Source organism: Meriones unguiculatus, chromosome 4 (genome assembly GCF_030254825.1).
Source record: "Meriones unguiculatus strain TT.TT164.6M chromosome 4, Bangor_MerUng_6.1, whole genome shotgun sequence".
NCBI lineage: Eukaryota > Metazoa > Chordata > Mammalia > Rodentia > Muridae > Meriones > Meriones unguiculatus.
The window spans coordinates 112,067,550-112,079,998 of record NC_083352.1 but is presented as its reverse complement, the minus strand read 5'-3'; the positions used below and the strand labels follow the sequence as shown (position 1 = coordinate 112,079,998).

The 12,449-nt window shown below is 47.6% G+C and overlaps 1 protein-coding gene across 3 annotated transcripts in view; it reads left to right on the top strand.

Annotated features, from left to right (window-relative positions):
• Slc9a8 (solute carrier family 9 member A8) overlaps positions 1-12,449 on the top strand; it is a 56,181-nt gene that overhangs the window by 17,982 nt on the left and 25,750 nt on the right. For all 3 annotated transcript variants that reach the window (XM_021637733.2, XM_021637743.2, XM_060382800.1), the window contains exons 3-7: positions 294-374; positions 5,573-5,631; positions 7,806-7,889; positions 9,750-9,851; positions 10,842-10,876. In XM_021637733.2, coding sequence (XP_021493408.1) covers positions 294-374; positions 5,573-5,631; positions 7,806-7,889; positions 9,750-9,851; positions 10,842-10,876 — 361 coding nt within the window. The remainder of the gene's footprint in view (positions 1-293; positions 375-5,572; positions 5,632-7,805; positions 7,890-9,749; positions 9,852-10,841; positions 10,877-12,449) is intronic.

The window sequence follows — 12,449 nt, the reverse complement described above, 5'->3', positions numbered from 1 at the left end:
ACTTAGGGAGGCAGAGGCAGGGGGATCTCTGTGAGTTCAAGGCCAGCCTGCTCTACAAAGTGAGTCCAGGACAGCTATGGCTGCACAGAGGAACCCTGTCTCAACAACAACAAAAAGATGGGGGGGGGAGAGAAAAGAAATAAAAAAGAAGGGTGAAGATAATAAATATCTGACCAGTGTTCACTGTTTGCGTGTCAAATGTCTGTTAGCTTGAGTCCTCAAGATAACCACTGCCCTGAGCCCTCTGACTCTTACCTGATGGGGCTTTGAAACAGTGTCTGTGCTTCTCCTAGCCATCTGCATCATCCTGGTGCACCTGCTGATCCGGTACCGACTGCACTTCCTGCCTGAGAGCGTGGCTGTTGTTTCTCTAGGTAAGTGATACTGGGGTCCATTCTAGAACACTGCACCCATACACGATAGTGCTGTCTCCTGCGGCACCTTAGCACCACATCCATAAGAGAGAGATGTGTTACCTCCCCAGTTCCTGGCATCCTTTCTGCCGTTTGCCACAGGGCCTGAAGTCCATTTTCCTATGAGGTGACAGGCCCATCTGTCACCCAGAGACTCTTTGGCCTCCTGCTTCTTACCACCCTCGGTACAGTGACCTACCTGCCAGGCCATGGCAGTGTTCAGCTCTGCTGAAGTTGGTGATTAGTATTTAGCTTGCAGAGTCACTGTCACGGCTAGAAGAACTCTGGCTTTACAAATGGAAGATGTCTAAAAGCCCTGTAATACCCGAGTCTGACTGCTTGCCCCCACCCCCACCCCTTTTTTTCTTTCTCTCTTGGCTACCCTGGAACTTACAGAAACTTGCCCGCTTCTGCTTCCCAAGTGCTCGGATTAAAGGGGGTTTTTTATTTTTGTTTTTTGTTTTTTGAAATGAACCTCATGTAGCCAAGATTGTTCACGAAGACACTCTGTAGCCAAGGCTGGCCTTCAGCTCCAAGTGCTAGGATTAAAGAAAGGCTTGCACCATCAGATCTGGTACTTTAAATAGCATTGATGCAGGCTGAACTGCAGGGGATGCTGAAAGCACACTCTCTTCAGGGCTTGCTGCCTTGCAAAGGCTATGTACTCACTTGCCGCTGATGCTCACCTTTCCTTGTCTCCTCATCATGGCTGCTTTGTAAGTTAACTTGCTTTGCCATGTTGGACTTCTCACCCAGCAGAGCTAATGGCCCAGGGTGACTATGGAAATGAACATTGAGACTGTTCAGTAGCCCAGCCTTCCCTCTCACTTCTGCCTGCCTGCAAGCCCTGCACAGATTCCTTGTATCTTCCTTGACCTTACAGTCATGCTGAGTGTCTAGCCAAGGGGCTTTTCCTGTGGCCATCTTATTTAAGTCCCCCATCCTGCAGGTGACACCATGTTTTAAGAAACAGACACAGGATGGTGTAGGTTGATCTTGAGGACAGAGAAAAGCCTGAGTCTGTCTACTTAGCAGGTCCTTGAGATGCTAATGGCCAACTAGATCGTTCTTTGAGCTCTAGGTGGGAGGTCATTCTGAGGCTTTCCTTCTGCTTCCTACTGCAGCAGAGGTAACCAGAAAGTTGCAAACACCTAGTACTCTGGGACATCTCAGTAAAGGGTTACAGAGCTGCTTCGGGGAACGTTCACTTTAGTCGGTAGTTTTACCATGTATTAAGAATAAATATTGTGTGACTAGAGAGATGGCTCAGCAGTTAAGAGCCCAGGCTTCTCTTCTTAAGGATCCAGCATTGATTTCCAGTTCCCACAAAGTGGCTCAAGCTGTCTGTTACTGTAGTTCTAGCAGATCTGACGTTCTCTTCTGGCCCTTTTGGGTCTGCACACATGTGGTACACAGACATATATGAGGACAAAACACTCATTTGCATGAAATAAAGTTTAAAAAAAAGAAAGAATAAATAATTGGGTCGGCACATGTCTTTAGGAGACAAAAACAGGTAGAGCTATATGCTTTAGAGGCTAGCCTGTTCTAGTGTTAATCCTGAGATATACCAGAGAAAAACCAGTTCACAATTTTGAGCCAGATTTGAAGCAAGCTCTAATCAAATGTGACCAGGATAGGCTCTGGTCAGGAACATTCCCTGGAATTTCCAGCTGAGTGGTGACACATTTTGTAGGGGCTATTTAAAGACAAACCCATATGGCCACTACATTTTCCTTTGTGGCCTTGTTATTTTCCAAGAACTACAACTCCCAGCATTCCAGAAAGTTACCTGGTCCTTGGGCCTTACAGGTTAACTTACAGGTCTTACACTATGTGTGGAGTTCCAGGACACTCAGGGTTACCCTGGGCAGGGGCGGGAATAAAAGAATGAAAATTGGCTCAGGGGTTTAAGAACATTGGTCTGGACTCTAGCACATATATACAGCTCACAACCTCTGTAAGTCTAGTTCTAGGGGATCTAATGCTCTCAGGTAACAGGTATGCATGTGGTGTATAAGACATACATGCAGGCAAAACATCCACACTTTTTTTTTTTTTTTTTAATGAATCTTCAAGAAAAAAAATTAAGGGCAGGAGAGGTAACTCAGTGATTTAGTCCCCGGCATCCATATCAGGTGCTCAAAACTGCCTTCAACTTCAGAGAACCAGCATCTCCTAGTGGGCATCTGCACATATATAGACAGACTGCTAAATGTGGGTGACTGTAGCTCCCTGACACCCCCACTGGCCCTCAAGCTCTCAGCAGACATGGCTGCCAGCAAAAGCCCTTTGCCCCTTGTTTCTTGGAAATAGAACCCTAACTTAGACAGGTGCTAGGCCCCAGGTGCTCTGCCCTTTGAGCTATATTCCCACTTGCCTCTGGAATCCTTATTTTGATCAGGCTTCTTTATGTGGGACTCAAGGAGGAACACAAGTAAAGGGGTTGATCTTGGCTATTGTGATAATTACACACTTTACTGTGATTGGTTGAGGGGGGTGAGGCAGTGGGACTAAGGGGAAGTATGCTGGGGTTGTGGAGTTCCGAAAGCATTTTCCATCCTGCTAGAATCAAGAGAAGTTACTCTTCCTTTCCTTTGATGCCTGGACCGCTGGTAGCCGTCTTGCAATTACATGGTTCAAAAACAAAAGCCAGAATATTGAGTATGGCCAAGGGGACGGATGGGAAGTCCAGAGTCTTGGTTCTGTCATTGTTTTCTTGACCTGACAGCCCACAATAACCTGCAGTGCTGCCTGTTCCAGGACTAATAACTGTTCCTAGAGACTGTTTAAATGTCAGCTCCTCCTGCTTGCTGCTAAAAATATCTTGACTAGAACCAAACTCCTTCCATTAAAGAGATAGAGTCACTTTTAAACTGACTCAGACAAGTGGGAGTGCAGTTGCACACCTCTGGACTCACACAACAAAAAAACCCACAAGTAGTGGCAGCCTCCCGGAGCTGATGGAGGCTTCTGGTCTCACGTCCCCAGTGACCACATCACTCTGGTCCTGGTGCTTTCTTTCTGCCTTCTGTCAGGCAGGCTGCTTAGTTAGCAGCCCTGCAGCTGCAGTTACCATGAGAAAGCTGCCTCTGCCCTCTGTACCAGGCTGTAGGCTGCTGCCTGACTGCTACTCAGATTCAGAGTGGGGTAGAGGGGTACCCCAGAGTGGGGTACACCATTCTTCACTGATGTACACCATTTCTTCACTGATGTGGCACAAGCCACTGTCTGGTGATAAAGAAGGTTTACCTGCGCATAGATAAAGAGCACATTTGAGAGAACACTGAAGTCCAGAATGTTTCTCATGTGAGGAACTTGAAATGGTGATGGAGCAGACAGAACAGCCTATTTCCTAAATTCCCTGGCCTGGCAAGATGGTTCAGAGGGTAAAGGAGCTTGCTGCTAAGCCTTCAGCCTGAGTGTGAGCTCCTGCTTCCATATGGGGTGGAAGGAAAGAACTGGCATCTCCACCTTGTCCTCTGAGCTCCACACACTGTAACATAGAAAATGAAAAAACTAGTTTTTAAATGACAACACGGAAAAAAACACCCTCTTCTCCTGGAGCATGATGTCACAGCGCCTAGGTGGCCACCTCAAGAATGTCCTGTCCCCTTGCGTAGACTTCCAGTGGTAAGTTCCATGTGGCCTGCACATGCTTAGCACATACTGTCCTTTTGTGTTAAAGCCAAGTGTTCTAAGAGTAGGAGCTCCAGCCACACTTAAAAGCATTTCCCCTTCCACCTTATTGTGCTTTGAGTGAGAGCCTGGCTGTCTTTTCCCTCACTGTAGAGAAGTTTCCATTGTACTTCATAAGAGGGTTGCTTGGTCCTTATTCACAGCTTTCTGGATATCTGTATTTTGAGGCATTACTCACAGGAACAGAAATGACTGAAAAACAACTGCATCACCCAAAGCCCTCCGTGCAAGGGTGACAGCTCACGGACGGAAACCTGGAGCGCACTCAGTGTGCAGGTGCTCAGCTGACCTCTGCTCTTTCCAGACAGCTCAGAGCTGCTGGGACAGGGAAGGATATGGCTTCTGGTAAAAGACTACACATCCAAGACTAACTATGGGCAGCATATAGGGACTTGATGGTTTTGGTTTGGGTTTCTGTATTTCGGGGACAGGGTCTCACAATGTAGCTCCGGCTGTCCTGGGACTCACTCTGCAGACCAGGCTGCCCTTGCACTCAGAGATCTGCCTGCCTCTACCTCCTGAGTGCTGTGATTAATGATGTGCACCGCCAGATTATTTAAGTAAAATAAAAATAAAAGGAAAGGACACAAAGTTGGGTAACATTGTAGAAAATAAAGGGGGGAAGAAAAAAAAACAGAGGTGAGAGGAACAGAAGTTCAAAGCTGTTCTTAGCTACAAAGTTTGTGGCCAGTCTGGGCTATCTGAGTCTCCAAACTGACCTCTGTTTACTTCAACCTGCCGTTCATTATAAACCATGCCAACAACTATATGTTTGTACACTTGCTGTTGTGCATATGCAGAGGTCAAAAGACAGTTTGGGGGTTTGGTTCTCTTTGTAGCAACAAAGATTAGAACTCAGGTCATCAGGTTTGGTGGCAAATGCTTTCACCAACTGAGCCCTCTCACCCACCCACACCACCCCCAGTTTTAAGTGTTGGCAGTAAGGATGAGTAGTGTAGGACACTTCTGCCTTCCAGGCTTCTGCTGCTTTTCGTTGAAACTGTGGTACAGGAAGGGTGACCATCAGTGAGTCACACACCAGTCAGAGCAGTCCCAAGCAGGCTTTGCTTTTTGCTTTTTTCCTTGGTTTTTCAAGACAGGGTCTCTCTGTAGCCCTGGCCGTCCTGTAACTCACTCTGTAGACCAGGCTGTCCTCACAGTCAGAGATCTGCCTGCCTCTACCTGTTGAGGGCTGGGGTTAAAGGTGTGTGTGCCACCATCCTCCTTCTCCCCACTCAGCTGAGGGGTTGCCATGGTGTGTTCGGCTGAGAGATAAGTGGAAGCCCACTGTGGTTTACACTAGTCCCTTCCTGATCCTTCCTGGGCTTCGTTCTCAGACACAGACCTGCAGAACTCCAGGACACCCTGCTGTAATGGGTACCACCTGGTCTTTAGAGCCCTGCCCAGTCCTGCCAAGTAGCCTTGGGTTAAGTTTCTACTAAGTTTGCTTTTCCTTCCAGGTATTCTCATGGGAGCAGTTATAAAAATTATAGAGTTTAAAAAGCTGGCAAATTGGAAGGTAGGTTTGACGTAATCATAGCTTTTGCTTGTCATTGTGTGTATGTGAATGTGTGTGCACATGTGTGGAGGCCAGAGGTCAGCAGTCTGGATGTCACATGTTCCTCATGCCATTCACCTTATCCTTATTGTTATTGTTGTTTGAGACGACTTCTCTGTGTAACCATGGCTGTCCTGGATTCACTTTGTAAACCAGGCTAGCCTTGAACTCACAGTGATCCGCCTGCCTCTGCTTCCCAGAGTGCTGGGATCACAGGTGTTCACCACACCAGTCTCTTTCACCTTATTTTTTGAAATAGGTCTCTCACTAGCCTAAAACTCACCACGTAGGCCATGTACTATAGGCTGTGGAACCCCTGGCACCCTCATGTCTGCCTCCCTGGGTGCTGGGATTCCAAGTGTGCATCCTGTCTTTATGTTTGATTCCTCTGTCCGGAATGCTGAGAGTGAAGGAGTGGCTACCAGACTCAGCTGGTTTGTTTTTTTGAAACAAGATTTCTTTATGCTCAGGCTTGCCTAGAATTGTCAATCCTCCTGCCTCTCAAGTAACTGGGACTACAGGTGAATGCCATAGACCCTTCTGTGTGCAGTCCTTTGTTTAATTTGGTATTGAGGTTGGAGCACAGGGTCTTGAACATGCTAAGTATGCGCTGCTCAAGAGGCAGTGCCTAGTGCTGTAGCCTGGGCTATACACTGAGGTGCTGTGACTACTTGAAGTTTGAAAAGACCCAAGTGGAGTATGGGTGGAAAGATGGCTGGTGGGCAAGAATACTTGCTTGGGCTGGACTGTATTGGCTCATACCTATAATCCCAGCACTTGGGAGGCAGGATCAGGTGTGGCTCTCTAAGATTGAGGCCTGGACAGTCAGGGCTACACACAGAAATTCTGTCTCCAAAACCAAAAAAAAGGAATGCTTGCTCTGTTGTGAGGACTGGATCTCAGTGCCTATTCTGGGCAGGCAGTTCACAAACATGAGTTACTATTCCAGGGACCTGTCCCCTTCTTCTGTTACACACACACACACGCACGCACACACACACAACACCCCTACATTTTGAGATTTATGTTTTTTCTGCATGTATGTCTGTGTACCACATTTGTGCTTAGTATTCACAGAAGCCAGAAGAGGGCATCAGATCTCCTGGAACTAAAGTAACAAATGGTTGTTACCATCTGTATGGGTGCTAGGAATCGAACCTAGATCTGCAAGAGCAACCAATGTTCTTAACCACCGAGACATCTTTCTAGCACCAGGAACAAATCTTTTTAAGAAAATTAAGAAAGCAGAATTTGGTTTTCTTATTTTGTTTTGTTTTGTGACAGTTCTATGTAGTCCTGGCTGTCTTAGAGCTAGCTATTTACCAGACTGGCCTTGAACTCCGAGAGATCCTCCTGCCTCTGCCTACCAAATCTTTAGATCAAAGGCATGTACCACCATGCCTGACAAGAAAGCAAAATTTTGAAGGGGGGAAAAGCACTCAGGTTTCTTGATCTATTGGGTAGTGGTGTGGGACCCATACTGCTCAGGTTGCCTCAGACCACTCTTGGGATATGGCCAAAGGCTCATGGGACCTATCTGTGGGACCGTCTCTGGATCTCTGTGTCTTTTTCTGACTCAAATGATGCTCTCTTAACTCAGCATAAGGGCCTGGGTTCTATTCCCAGCAGCAAGAAAAACATGAAAGAAAGTGAAACACACTGCTGGTGGGTGTGTGCCCCGTCATCTGTTTCTATCCTGTCCTCACTTCCATTCCTGGGCCGACATTCAAAGACCCTATTTCCAAGTTAGGTCATGGTCCAAACTTCCCAGTGTACTGGACTGGGGGAGGGGGACACTGCAACCCCAGCAAAACAGCTCTTCTTTCTCTGGAAACTCTAGATTTTTACCCTCTGAAGCATCCACATGACTTGCGGAATCCTTCATTTTATGCTTCTGAAAGTCAAACATGGGTCCTCAGCGATGGCAGCCAGAGCCATTTGCTGGTCCTGTGCTTTGTGTCAGATGCAGTTGGTGACACTGTCTCTGCTCTGCTCGTTACCAGGTGGCTGCTTCAGCAGTGTACAGGTCTGCCAAGCAAGGCCCTGAGCACAGGCTTCCTCAGCAGTCCACTGGCTCACAGGTTCTTGGTTCTGCAGTCCAGTTCTCTCAGTGTTCTCCCTTTTTGACTTTACAGGAGGAAGAAATGTTTCGTCCCAATATGTTTTTCCTTCTCTTGCTCCCGCCTATCATCTTCGAGTCGGGATACTCACTACACAAGGTAAGGCTCACCTGGAGTGGTGCCTGTCTGTGGGGCAGGCTCCCCAAGAGTTTGGTACACTTTAACAGCAGTAGCCCCTGGGAGCTCAGCACGAGTGCCCTGAGCTTCTGGGTGGGCGTTTTGAAGGCCATGATGGTTCAGGCAACTACAGAACAGAAGGCATTTTTTTCTTTTTTCCTTTTGAGACAAGATCTCATTGTGTGGCCCTGGCTGGCCTGAACCTCACTGTCTCTGCTTCCTGAGTGCTAGTATTAAAAACCTATAAAATCATCACTTCTAGCCATAGGACACTGTTGAGCCATGTCTCTCCCAACCCCACCCAGAGGATACTCTTGAAGTGAACAAGATTCTTGGTCGTTGAAACCCTTAGTGGTGCCTCCTGAGTGGAGTCTGCGAAGTTCTAGTAGCTTCATTTCCTTCATCATGTGGAAATGTGGAAACTGTTTCTGTGCTGCATGGACTCAAATATTTTCTGTCTTGTATGGTTTGGGTTCTTTTGAGATAGGTCTCACGTAGCCCAGGCTGGCCTGAAACTTCCTGTGTAGCTGAGAATGACCTTGAACTTCTGATCCTCCTGCTTCTACCTCCTAGGTGCTAGGATTACAGGTATGTGGCCCAGCACCTGGTATATGCCCTGCTGGGGTTGAAGCCAAGGCTTCATGAAAGCACTCTAGCCACTTAAACCCCGCCTGAGCTGAGCCCTCTGCCTGTCTGTCTGATGATGGATGTTAATATGGCATAAAGGACTTTCTCACTGAAAGAAAATGAGGACATGACTGCTCTTAGGAATGGTTAAGGAAAAGGTCTTTAGTGCATGTATGAGGGAGAGAACAACAGAGGCATCTGAAAGGGTCCAGACTGAACATGGCTAGCAGAATAGACCAGCCATGAGAGGAGAGAGACAGAGAAGAGAGAGTGGACCAAGGGAGAGCCAAGAGTAGAGCAAAGAGAACCTGTGACCAAAATGGCTGAGTTATGTAGGCAAGAGAAACTCAGGGAAGGGAAGGAAGATCAGGGGCTGGAGAGGTTTAGGGTAGAGGATGGGAGTGAGAAGTATTGAGATGAGCCAGAACTCTATGGTGTATACTTTGAGAGAGCCTGGCAGCCGTTCGCCCCAGGTTTCTTTGGGACCTAACACAGACCATTGTTCTGATCTTTGAACTTAGGAACCTTTTCAAAATATACCTTTTAATTGAGTGGAGAACTGTGATAGTGTAGATTTTAGACTGAAACCAAATATGGACAATGGTTGTTACTTTCCACACCTTGTATTAAGCATCGTCCATCTGGCAGATGCCATCGTTCCTGCTGAGCCTTCAGCCTTGTAGATAAGGCAGGTGTCAGTCAACTGTACTGAGTGCTGAGTGAGAGAGGACACCCTTCTGGGTGCTAGCTGGAGGACGAGAAGGGAAGACACCCCCCCCCATGGAGGAGCTTTAGCATAAGGCACACATCCGGATTTGCCCAGGTAACAAGGCTCCATGCTACCACATGATGGCACAGGCCTTCCCAGGCTCGGCTGGGGCTTGGGACTCAGCCGAATCTCAAATGCAAGTGGCAGAGGCAGCACCATCAAATGGAGCTTTTGAAGAAGTCATTCTGGAAGCAGTTGACAGTAGAGGGAAAGGGACTGAGGACAACTGAGACCGGTTAGCTCTTGCCTTGGGTCAAGGTGAGGGACCTGTGAGTCAGAGAAGCTGGGAGGTAGTGCAGGGGTTCCAGCCAGCAGTGCAGAGCAGGCAAGGGTGCCCTGACCTTTATGTGAGAGTTCAGCTTTCATGAGGGCACAGTTGGATGAAGACGGGTGCAGCCTCCCCAGCTCATCACTTGGCCTCCTGTCCCTCTGCTTCCCTCTCCCAGGGGAACTTCTTTCAGAACATCGGCTCCATCACCCTCTTCGCTGTCTTTGGAACGGCCATCTCTGCTTTTGTAGTAGGCGGAGGAATTTATTTTCTGGGTCAGGTAAGAAAAGCACCCCCAATGACCTTGACAGTCTTCTGTTGGAGGGTAGTGCAGGGTGGGACAGGACCTCCAGGCCTGAGATGCCTGGTAGTGTGTGTCCTCCTAGGAGGAAGTCCCTTCCTGCTCATGCATGTGACGATGGTATCTGGAATTGAAGGGACTGCTGTCACCCCAGATACTTGATTTTACTTGCAGTGTTCTCTTCACTTGGAATGCCTCACAGCGGAGAAACATGCATTACCACAGTTTGAGATGGTGCAAGTGGCAGTTGTGTTCTCAGGGAGACTGTGGCAGGGCTGAAAGTTGCTCTTGAATGAAGATCTCTATTGAAACCAGAGCTGGCTATGAATCTCTTCACTCAGTTCCCATGGTGCTCCCACCATTGTCGGCCCTTTTCTGAGGCAGTGGCCCATGCTCTGGGCTTTGGGCTTCATATCAGCTTACTTCAGCTGGAATGAATCCCTGGGAAGGTGGCACTCAGACCTCCATGGTGTATGCCCTGCACCACCCATTTGTTGTACCATGTGTAGAAAGCTTAGCCACTCCAGAACAAACTCGGTTTGTGCTGAGAACAAACCAAGCTGAGAGTGCTGGCAGGTTGTGTGTCGTGGCTGCTGTTTCTCCTGGTAGCCAGAGCCCACTTGCGCTGATTATGTTACCTTCACTGCCCACTCAGCAGCCAAGATCAAGTCTGCCCTGAAGCTTTCCTAGAGCTTGGGTTCGCCATGTTCCCTCAGGGCCAAGGATAGAAACCTTTAGAGCAGAGAACCACAGCTGCCAGACTGAGAGAAGACAACTGTGCCCAAGCTCCCGGCTGGATTCCCACACATGCTCCCAGCAGCCCATGGGGGGTTCCTTATTTTCAGTGGGGGCTGAAGATAATGTCCTTATTAGTTTATAAGAAAGCACTGATGGACATTTTAATCTTCCTGGCTGTTCTCCAGGGAATTTTTTGTGTGTGTCTGTGTATTTGTGTGTTTTATTTTACAGGCTGATGTAATCTCTAAGCTCAACATGACAGACAGGTAAATCTTTCACACTGTAATTCCCCCATGCAACTGCTGTTCAGGCCTGGGATGTTTTCTGCACGTGTCTTCCTGGGTGTGGGCCTTTCCCTCTCCCCCTGTCTGGCTTGCCAATGTTTCCAGTATAGAATCTATTCTGAATTAATTTGTCTCTGAAATGACTCAAAATTATATTGATACTTTTGAAGACCCTAGTTACAATACTGCTGATTGAACTGATTTTTTTCACTTAAGCTTTGGAGAAAATAACGAGTCAGTTAGCTTCCCCAATACATCTCCATACCACGTCATATAACTCTCGGTCGTTTGTTAAGAATTGTCTTTAGAGCCTGGGGATGGAGGTACATATATAGATCATATATCTAGATACATATATATTTAGATCTAGATCTAGTGGATAGATCCATATATCTAAATCTATAATCTATCTAGATATATATCTGTATGTACAAGATGGTGGTGGACATCCTCTCAGTCTGAAGCCACTCCAGTAGACATTGTGCAGTGACCTTCTCATCAGCTCTTAGAATCTTAGTCCACTCGGGAGAAGCAACTAAGGCAGCTGTGTCTTGTTCACAAAAGGACCCAGGCCTAGTGTAGCCTGAGAAGTCTACAGTGCTGAGCTTGCTCTGTCCTGTGTTCACTCTCAGGTCTTGGGGCTGGTGGGAAGCTGAGGAATAGGGCCAAGGACTGGGTTCCAGATTGTTCCTGTGAACTGAGAGTGTTAGGCTTTAGCTACAGGGTAGCACCTTGGACCAGAACCTCAGAACCGATCATGGGAAATGGGCCACTGATAACAACCTTGACCCACAGTACCCACCCCTTACCCTCCCCAGGCAGGAATATTGGAGTTTTTGTTGTAGAAAAGTTTTCTTTTTTTGTGTGACAGGGTCTCCTCTGTAGCTCAGATTGCTCCCAAACTTGAGGCAGTCCTCCTGTCTCAGCCTTCCAAGTGTTGGGATTACAGATGTGTGAACAGCTCAGGAAGTTTTGATACATAGACAAGCATCCTGAGTCTCCTTGCTTCCTACAACAGAACCAGTTCCTGGTATTTTCTAGGTGTGCTACAGGGGAGGGAAATGCCCAGAGCTTCTTGACATTAAGAAAGTTGTTGGGTTTTGCTTGCTTTGTGAGATATTTGTGAAGAAGCACAGTGTTGATCAATGTCAGGGACAAACTTAAAGCCAGTAGCTGCAGGTTCAGGTGGAGACACGAGTAGTGCTTGTGGCTGAGCGGGAGAGCCCCACCAGCCTCACCCTGTGCAGGTGCACTCTTTCTGTAGGAGCTCTGTCTGTTGGATGGGAACCACTGTATTGGACAGCAGAACCTTAACTGCCAGGGTAAGGAGGTTTGACAGTGGCCACAGGCAAGCGCTGCTGTCACAGATCTCTTGATTGCCATGTGGACATGTGGCCTGCAATTACTGCAATTTAAAAAGCTGTTTAAAAAGCTTTTCTTAAGCTGGGGATGAACTCCAGGATCTCATGCTAGGCAGGCAGATGCTGTATGTATATGCCACTCGTCTGATTTAAAACAATGTGTCTACACTTGTTTTTAGCCAAGAGGCTGAGAA